At 34.8% G+C, this 9,558-nt stretch overlaps 1 protein-coding gene across 1 annotated transcript; it reads left to right on the top strand.

The window, feature by feature from the left end:
• LOC110263969 (protein CROWDED NUCLEI 1-like) lies at positions 8,324–8,859 on the top strand. Its single transcript, XM_021105793.1, has 2 exons — positions 8,324–8,512; positions 8,698–8,859. Exons 1-2 carry the CDS (start codon positions 8,324–8,326, stop codon positions 8,857–8,859), a joined length of 351 nt encoding a protein of 116 aa, XP_020961452.1.

Here is a 9,558-nt window from a genome sequence, read left to right as displayed (position 1 = left end):
TAATAATAATAATAATAATAATAATAATAATAATAATAATAATAATAATAATAATAATAAAAAAAGAAGAGGGTAGAATTCGGAAATGAGCCACTGCAACGCATTTTCTTTTCATTTTCTCGCCATAGGTGGAGAGGAAAGTTTTTAGTGGGTCCCACTAGCTTTTTGTTACTGTTCTCTCTTTCTCTTTACATTTTCTTTCATTCCCAAACAATTGAAATATCATATTTCCTTCCTTTTTCTTTCCGTTCATAATCACTTCCCCCCAATTTCCATCTAAACAAACACAGCGCTAGTGTACAAAAGCAAATAGAAATAATAGAAATTAGGGGTGCACATGAATTGGGTCACACCGGGTTTGGCTTAATTCAGATTCGATCTAAAATATAGACTGGGCCTAATTTTTAGACCCCAATCCGATTTCAGACTCGATGAAATATACGCACCTTCGGGCTGGGTAAAAATCGGGTCTTTAGCATATAAAAATCACCTAATTTCTAACCATTATTTCACAATTTACATAGTAAAATTCAATTAAAAAAATATAACAAAAACCAAACCTTCTCTAAAATTAAAGCATAACCATAATCAATACTAATATTGTCTAATAGCACCAAATATTTAAATCAATACAAATAACACAATATTATGCATTAGTCTAAAGTCTTATGCATTTTAAACATAAAACATTAACTTATAATCTTATAATGACTAATAACACAAAATATTAAGGTTTACAATATTTAAATTCTGAGCTACTGGGCCGAGTTCGGGTGACCCGAGCTATGGCCCAGATCCGATCCAAAATAATGACCGAGTCTATTTTTGAGACCCTTATCCAGTCCTAAACCCAATAAAATCACACTAAATTAGTCCCTAAAGTGTTCGAGGCCGGACCAAGTCAAACTATACCAGAGTTTAACTTCCAAGAGTAAAATATAGAACTTTTCTAAATGTGTGTGAATGTGGTGAATACTCGCGAGTTAAGCCCCACTTTGGTCCCTGAAATTGGCGAGTTGCACTGATTTAGTCCTCGAGATCCCAATTGCACTAAATTAGTCCCCAGATTCGAAAAAGTGCACCACGTTAGTCCTTCTCCAAATTTCCGTCACCGGAGCACTAACGCCGTCAGTGACGTGGCCATTTCTTGCCACGCTGGACCCAGCAACGGTTAGATGACATGACACTCAAATTTGATTAGCTCCAATTTAGTCCTTGTCGCCTTTTATAACCAAGATTTCTGCCCTAACTTCTTCCTCTTCTTCTTCTACCCACTTTTCCTAGTTCTTCGTCTTCTTCCTCGCTGTGCAGCTTTCTGGGTTTAGGATCATGAGTGCAAATGGGAGCCACAGTTCCATGCGGTCAAGCAGAAGGATCTCTAGAGGAACCAATAGAGCATCGAGTGTTCCAGAGCGGTGTGAGTGTGGATGTCGCCCTGTTCTCCGGTGGTCCACAACAGAGGCTAACTCTAACAAGCCATTCTTTGGGTGTCCTAACTACAATGTTAGTGAAAAAATGTGGTGTGGTTTGTTTGTCTGGGATGAAAGACATCGGGGTGAAAAGGTGACTGCTACCGAGAATGTTGATGAACTGAGGGTCAATTTGGCCTAGAGAATTGGAAAGTTAGAAGCTGAAGTTAGGACCCATAAATTGTACATGTTATTGTTGGCTCTATTTATAATGTTTGTTGCTGTTTTCATGTTGGTATTTAAGGTTTGAGGATGATTATGTTTTAATGTGATTAGGGTTATTGTAAAGTAGACAAAAGAAAAAGTGTCATTGTGAATTGTTTGAAATTGGTAGTCTTGCTCTAAATATAAACCAAGAACTCTGTTTTTGTCATCCAACAAAATGATGGAAAAATTATTGTAAAGAAGAACCTGTTAGTAGCATAATTAAAGGTAGAACAATTTGTTATTATAATAATAAGATGCTAACTTAACAATGAGTTTTCAGCATGAGTATTAACAAGCAAAACAGCTGCCATATCAGTGACACCTCCCCAATCTAATTAAAAGCTAGTTCTTGATCTAAAATACACCAATAACAAAGACAGATAGTGCCATCAACCTTACAATGTTTTCAAATATAACAATTGGTCTACTGTCATATACTGAAGCCAAAAAACAAGAGTATGATTCACAAAAAGATTTCTAAGTCAACTACATCTTCATTCCTTCTTTTTCGGGAGCTTGAAGCCAGGTGTTGGGACAAATTTCAAGAAGTTGGCCAGTCTAAAAGATGTGGCTGAGCTTGCTCCTTGCAGTGGATCCATGGTGACCAGTCCTGATGGTGGTGAGGACTTCCTTCTGGTCTGCAACTTGGATGGCCTTTGAGGTGGTGCCTATTCCAATAAAATAATATCTAAGATGAGACTGATTGTGCAATCAACAAGTTATTGGTAAGTCCTATTTAGACCAATCAACAAGTTCATTTGAACTATTTACCATTCAGAATCCATTCAGATTATTTACAAACAAGAAATCAACAAGTTCATTACAGTATTCTCAATCCAGAATCCATTCAGATTATTACCAACAAGAAATTAAATCAACAAGTTCATTTACATTATTTACCATGGAAGGAAATAAAGATAATGAATGAATAAAGATTATTACCTTTTGCATGTCACTCATAAAAGTTGAAATAGAATTACACACAAAATTGATGGACTAAGAGTTTGATCACTAGCTGTGGTAACACGCTTTCTTTGTCTTTCGGATATCCTGCGCAACATTTCATCCCCTACTAGAGTATCAGCACATATTTCTAAATCCAAGATCTGTAAATCACAAATTAGATAAATAGTATAAACCATAAAGACAGTATTTGCATTTGTGATGATGCAATATTGTGAGAAATCAGAACTCAGAACTACTTGAAGTTGAAGATGTCAGCTTTAGTATATATTCTGTTATCATCTGGTTTGCTTCCTGGCCTTCAGATGCTGTTGCCTAGTATTATTAGAAAGGCAATAAGATCAAAAGGTTGTGTATCAATTAAAATTAACAGTTTAACTGAACTTAGGAGGAAAGAGTATGGCTAAGGTGGTAATGTATAATATAATCAATTGCTGAAGTTCATTTCTATAGAAATAGTAATGCTTTATAATTTGCTATGCAGATTTTCCAGTGGAGCATGGAGTTAGTTCCTTTCACCTTCATGTATATATCGATATCTTGGTCAGTTTAATTTTTGCTGCTATCTCTCGTCTTGTTAGTTCAGAAAGTAAGTCTGCACATAGCAAAAAGTAATTATAAGTCTACAGATATGGAAGCTATCTTCTTCAACAAGAACAATTTAGGGTGAAATTCGACTAACCAAATCTTGAACCAACCCCTTGAGACCTTGCTGATTCTTCCACCATTGGAACAGAGCATAAAAAAAATTCCTAAACACAGTCCCACAAAACATCAAAACAAAACCCTACCACAAAATCAGCTTTAAAACTTGTGAACTGACAATATACAAAACACTTAATCATGATCAACAACCATCACAGCATTCCATTAAATTTGAAAAATTTTTTTTTTGATCCTCACTAACCTTAGTGACGACACAGAAGATCCCTGTAGTGGCAAACGAACTCTTTCGATAGTTGCACAGCGAACGTTGTGTTCCAATGGTCTCGACAAATCCTATTGCAGCCACTTGTTGCTACTTTGGGTCACTCATGGAAGAGAAGCTTTTTTTTCCTCTGCGTTGCTTATGGAGAAGTAGAAGATGAAGAGTAGAAACAAAAAAGGGTGCCTAACGTTTTATTTCCCATTACATACAAACGACATCGTTTAAAGGGATGTTTAGCGCTAAATTAGAAACGACGTCATTTCATTCTGTCCAGCGTGGCAAGAAATGGCCACGTCACTGACGGCGTTAGTGCTCCGGTGACGGAAATTGGGAGAAGGACTAACGTGGTGCACTTTTTCGAATCTGGGGGACTAATTTAGTGCAATTGGGATCTCGAGGACTAAATCAGTGCAACTCGCCAATCTCAGGGACCAAAGTGGGGCTTAACTCGAATACTCGCACATTATTTTAACAAATTATTTTAATGCTAGAAAATTAATTTTTTTCAGTCAATATTAATAAAGTATTTTAAAATTATTTTATTTATCTTAAATTTTAGACATTTAATCATAAACTTTTAGTTCTACACCGTAAATTATAAATACTAAAGTCTAAAATTAGTTAATATTGATTAATTAAAAATTAATTTTCTGTATTTTTTTAATAGAAATAATATTTTCTAAGTGAATTTTACCATGTTAAATAATGGTTGGAGTTTTGAAAATTTGGATATTTTTACATGCTAGCTTACAAGAAGGTATCAACGTAATGTAATGTTAGCGGCCCGATTTTCACCCGGTTTCACCCGGTTTTTACCCGGTATAATTGTGGCCCGAAAGTGTATTGGTTTCATCGGGTCTAGGGCCGGGTTCGGGTCTAATAAATAGACCCGGTGTATATTTCGAGCCGGGTCTGGGTCACATCAAACCCGGCTTCACCCGGCCCATGTGCACCCCTACCGAGGATTATGAAAAAGTAGGAGCATGTCTGTAGAGGTTAATATAAATATAATATAATTATAATAATTTAATCAGATTGATGGATAGTATTAATAAATAATAAGAGGAGTGTTGAGAAAGCCAACTTTAAAACAGAGCTTTCCCATTTTTTGAGCAGTGTGGAAGCCTACACTACTTATGAATTAAGAGATAATAATGTTTGAAAGGGCATAATAATATCCTTGGATGCAATTATTTGTAGTCTTAATTGAGTATATATCTTTTTAATTATTAAAAAAAGTTGAGAGAATAAATTATAATTTTTAATTTTTAATATATATGATCATATAATAATCTACCAAAAAGCATCTTTAATTTTATCTACTATCAAAACTTTATTTAAATATTCTTCATAACTAAATAAGTTCATTCAGTTATTGCTATTATGATATTATCAAAGAAAGATAGAAAATTTTAAATCTTTCTTCATGGAAACCTATAAAAATATGAAAGAATGAAATTTATTAAAAAAATTACATTTTTATTATGTTTGGATCATTTTAATCTTTATATAGACTAGTTAATTATTTTTAACTTATAAATTCAATTACAAATTTTAAAAATATAAGGACCTAAATAAAAAGTTAATAAAATTATATATAGGAGCTAACAATTAAACACACATATATGTAAGCGTAATAACTAATTAATAAGTAGTACCCCTAATTAACACAAATCATGAACTCATTCTCATATATACATAGCAACCTAGCTAATACATAATTGTTACACTTAACAAGGAGGTTAAAATTGTGACATGAACCTAGTTCTTGGCGAATATATAAATATATTATGATGACAAAACTACTAAAATGATTATATAAATATTGGCATCAAGTGAGTTCGCATCCAACAGTTTCATGAGAGTTGACAAATTAAATAAAGATGTTTGAAAATTCCAATTTAAGTTCAATGCCACAACCTGCCCGTTTCACAAGATAGAGAGAATATATATAATATATTGTCCAAAATCTCAACTACCAAACCATGACTTTCTAAACCTCTCCTTTGGTAATTTAGTGACTAATTTAAACATTATCTCTCGAATCAGAGGCAACTTTTGGCTTTAATAATTCATTATTAGCCCTTTCTTTGATCAGCGCAACCTAATAATGGCAAATAATATCAAATTTCCAAGCATATGTATGTATGTGAGTGGCAAATCTTATCACAAAGATTGGATTTTGTTGCCAAATTCCTACCAACAGACATGCAGGGACAACCTTGTGACAATGATATATACACTTTATACATTTATATATTTCTAGTAAAATTACAGTTATCTCGGTTTACTTTCTTTGAATTGTATAATAACTATACAAAAACCTATATTCCATATAATTGCAAACAAGACAATAAGCAACGTAAAATCAAGAAATTCATATGATTCATATGCATAAAAATTTAAACTAATAAATAAAAAATGTATAAATAATTATATATGTTAGACGTTCTTTCACATAAAAAAATATTTTGTTATTTTATTTGCATGAATTTGTGTAAGTTTTTTATTCTTCTTTTTTATTTTATTCTATGTTCCCTAACTGTCAAAAATTCAAAACTTCAGTGCTTAACTGTTTTAGAGAGTCTCTTCTCCTCTCCTCTCCTCTCCTTTCCTCGTCAAACCCTCAGTCTCTCCCTTCCTGAACACCGCCGACCGCCACCTCCCACCTCCCACCCCCTCGGTCCTTCAGCACCACCTTCCACCCCTCGAGTGGCTCAGTCGCTCAGTGCACCTCTCGAGCTCACCGTCACGCTCACCTTGTCTTCTTCTCCTCGTCGCATCTTCGCCGTTTGTCCGCCAAATCGCCAGTCTTCGCTGGTCTGCCCTTCTTCTCCGTCAGGTAAGTCAGCTTTGTGAGTTAGGTTGATGTGATTCTGATTTCTGAATTTCTGAATCTGATTTCTAATTTATATTTCTGAGTTAGGTTGATGTGATTCTGATTTCTGAATTTTTAATTCTGATTTCGAATTTACATTTCTGAGTTAGGTTGATGTGATTTTGATTTCAGATTCTGATTTATATTTCTGAGTTAATTTTGGGTTAATCTGGAGTTAGGTTAATGAGATTCTGATTCTAATTTCTAATTTAATTATAGTGTATATTTCTGAGTTAGGTTGATGTGATTCTGAATTTTAAATTTCTGATTCTGATTTTTAATTTATATTTCTAAGTTAGGTTGATGTGATTCTGATTTCTGATTTATATTTCTGAGTCAATTTTGGGTTAATCTGGAGTTACACTACAAGAAAAAAGGCCTATGGCCACGCTTTTATGAGGGTGACGATTGAGGAGAGATTTGGCCACATTTTTTTTGCTACGCTTCAAAAGCATGGCGAAAAGGGTCAATGACCATGCTTTTAGAGGGTGGCAATTGATTAGAGATTTGACCACATTTTTTTGCTACGCTTTTAGAGAGAAACAAACACACGTTTAAAGTGTGGTGACAAAGTTTCATTATTGTGTCATTTTAAAAACGTAACTGTTTCCTACAAGTCTTTTGGCACGCTTTAAAAACGTGGCCAAAAGGTTCCACAAAAAAATGTTTCAATGAAGTCCTTCGAAATGACCTTGAGTTACACAATTGGCACACCCTTTCTCTTCGAAACTTCATCTTTCTTCATCTTCATGGTGCACTGGCCCTATCCTGTTTCTCCCTCCTTCAAAGAACCTAAACCCTAACTTGTTTAGATATGGCAGTGGTTAACCCTTTCTTCATTGTCCCTCACCCTAAACACTGACGATTAACCCTATCTTCAACACTCCAAAGAACATTGAAGAACCCTAGCACTCTGCGAAGAACCACAGCACTCCGTGAAGAACATCGCCGATGCTCGCAATGCCTCCGTCGATGCTCCCTCCGCCGCCGCTCCCTTCCGTCGCTGCAAACCCCTAACCCCTTTCTATTTTCCGCAGCACTACCGAGCCAGCAGGTAGAAGCATCTTCATCCCCTGCGCCATCGCGTCGAGCCCCTTCACCCTCCATCGTTGAGTCCTGTCCAACCGTCATTGTCCAGCGCCTCTCTCTTTCTGGCAGCCACCGCGTCTTCCTCTACTCCTTCTTCCATTCTGCCACTCTCTGTCTGCATCATCAAGAATGGAGCCTCTGACTCAGGTTGGTTCTTGATTTTTTTGTCTGATTTTTCACTGCTTCTATTTGTTTTTCTATTCTGTTCTTGAGTTAATTCTAGTTTGTTCCTAAGTATTTCAATTCTTGATTTTTGTTATGATTTTTAATTTGTTCTTGATTCTTGGTTGGCATATTTTCTGCAGTTCTCTAGTATTCTCTTAGTTGAAATTTTTGGTTTTGATTTGAATGTTTGGTTCTTATTTCTTGTAATGGGAACTCGAACTACTATTTTATTAATTAAGAGAGTAATTCCAGTGTAAACCGGATTCAGGCTATTTTGTGAAATTTTAACCTACTTTTTGAGCATTGAAACTTTAAATTTGGTTTTGGGTTGGCAGCTTGTTATGTTGTCCAAAGAACTAGGCTTGTGGCAATTTAGCTCTCAAGTCTGTCTTTGTCTTGTGAGTATTAGTTCATAAAGCTTTCTAATGTCCCTTTTCCATTGTTTTCTTCTTTACTTTCTTCCAATTTTGCTACTGCTTAAGGAAATTAGATTTTGGTCAAATGTCCACTTTTATCTATATGTAGTAGTGTACACTGTTTGTTGTTCCTGGTTACTTTGGTTAATTTTCTTTTAGCTAATTTGTTTTCTTTTTTTGAGGCCAGATTTACGAGTATCAATATAATATGGGGCTTCTCTTGATTGAGAAAAAAGAGTGGAGTTCTAAGTATAATGAACTGAATCAAGATTTGGCAGAAGTGAATGATGCTCTTGAAAGAGAAAAATCTGCTCATTTAATTACCATTTCTGAGGCAGAGAAGTGGGAAGAGCATCTGAGGAAGGCCTTGGGTGTTGAGAAAGAATGTGTGCTTGATGTAAGATTTTTTTATTATTATATAAATACTTGTATTAGTGTTAATTCTTCTTTTTCAAAATAAAGAAAAGCATGATTCTTATATTAAAGCTTATTTTTGAAAACCATGATAATTCTTTTCTTATTTTAATAATTAACAATTAACAATTACTGCTTGCTAATATGTAAACCTTTTTGCATAAACAGCTAGAGAAGGCTGTGCGAGAAATGCGCTCAGAGCATGCAAATATTAAAATTTCTGCAGAGTCAAAGTTGGCGGAAGCAAATGCATTGGTTGCTAGCATTGAAGAGAAATCTTTAGAAGTGGAAGCCAAGTTGCACCTACTGATGCCAAACTTGCAGAAATAAGCAGAAAGAGTTTAGAGATTGACAGAAAATCACACGATCTTGAGTCTCAAGAAGCATTGCTTTGAAGGGATCACTTATCTCTAATTGCAGAGTACTCCTGATAACTCTAAACTATTTGTTCTTAAAAGGTTTTACTGTTTTCTTATTGTAATATGTAGCTGTACTTCTTGTTTATAATGCATTATGATATGATTTGCAACAGGCAAGAAGAACATGAGAGTACTTTATCCAAGCAGAGAGAGGACTTGCGAGAATGGGAAAAAAATTGCAGGAGGGGGAAGAGAGGCTAGCCAAAGGTTAATAGATTTTAAAATATGTCATCCTCCTTTGGTATTTCAGTTCTCTAGCCATAATTCCCATTGTGCTCAATATATTTAAATGTGAGTGTCATCCTCCTTTGGTATTTCTCACTTTCCTATACATTGGTAGGTAGCATCTTGTATCCATGAAATTGTTGAATGATTTACACATATATCAAGCAGAATAGTTACATGTAATGTCTCAATTCAGAGCATGTAATTGGGTTAACCTTACTGAGTGTCATTTTTCATCTGTAGCAAAGATCAGAACAAAGCTGAACCAAATTGTGGTTAAATTTTTTTATTTTGCTTACAAAAAGGAGAAATGTGTGGTTTGGTTTGTGATTTTGAGTACAAAACCAGGCCATATAAATATAGCAATTAAGCAGATCCAATTTTA

The sequence above is a fragment of the Arachis ipaensis genome, chromosome B06 (assembly GCF_000816755.2).
Source record: "Arachis ipaensis cultivar K30076 chromosome B06, Araip1.1, whole genome shotgun sequence".
In the NCBI taxonomy this organism is placed as follows: domain Eukaryota; kingdom Viridiplantae; phylum Streptophyta; class Magnoliopsida; order Fabales; family Fabaceae; genus Arachis; species Arachis ipaensis.
This window is presented reverse-complemented; position numbering and strand designations above follow the sequence as displayed.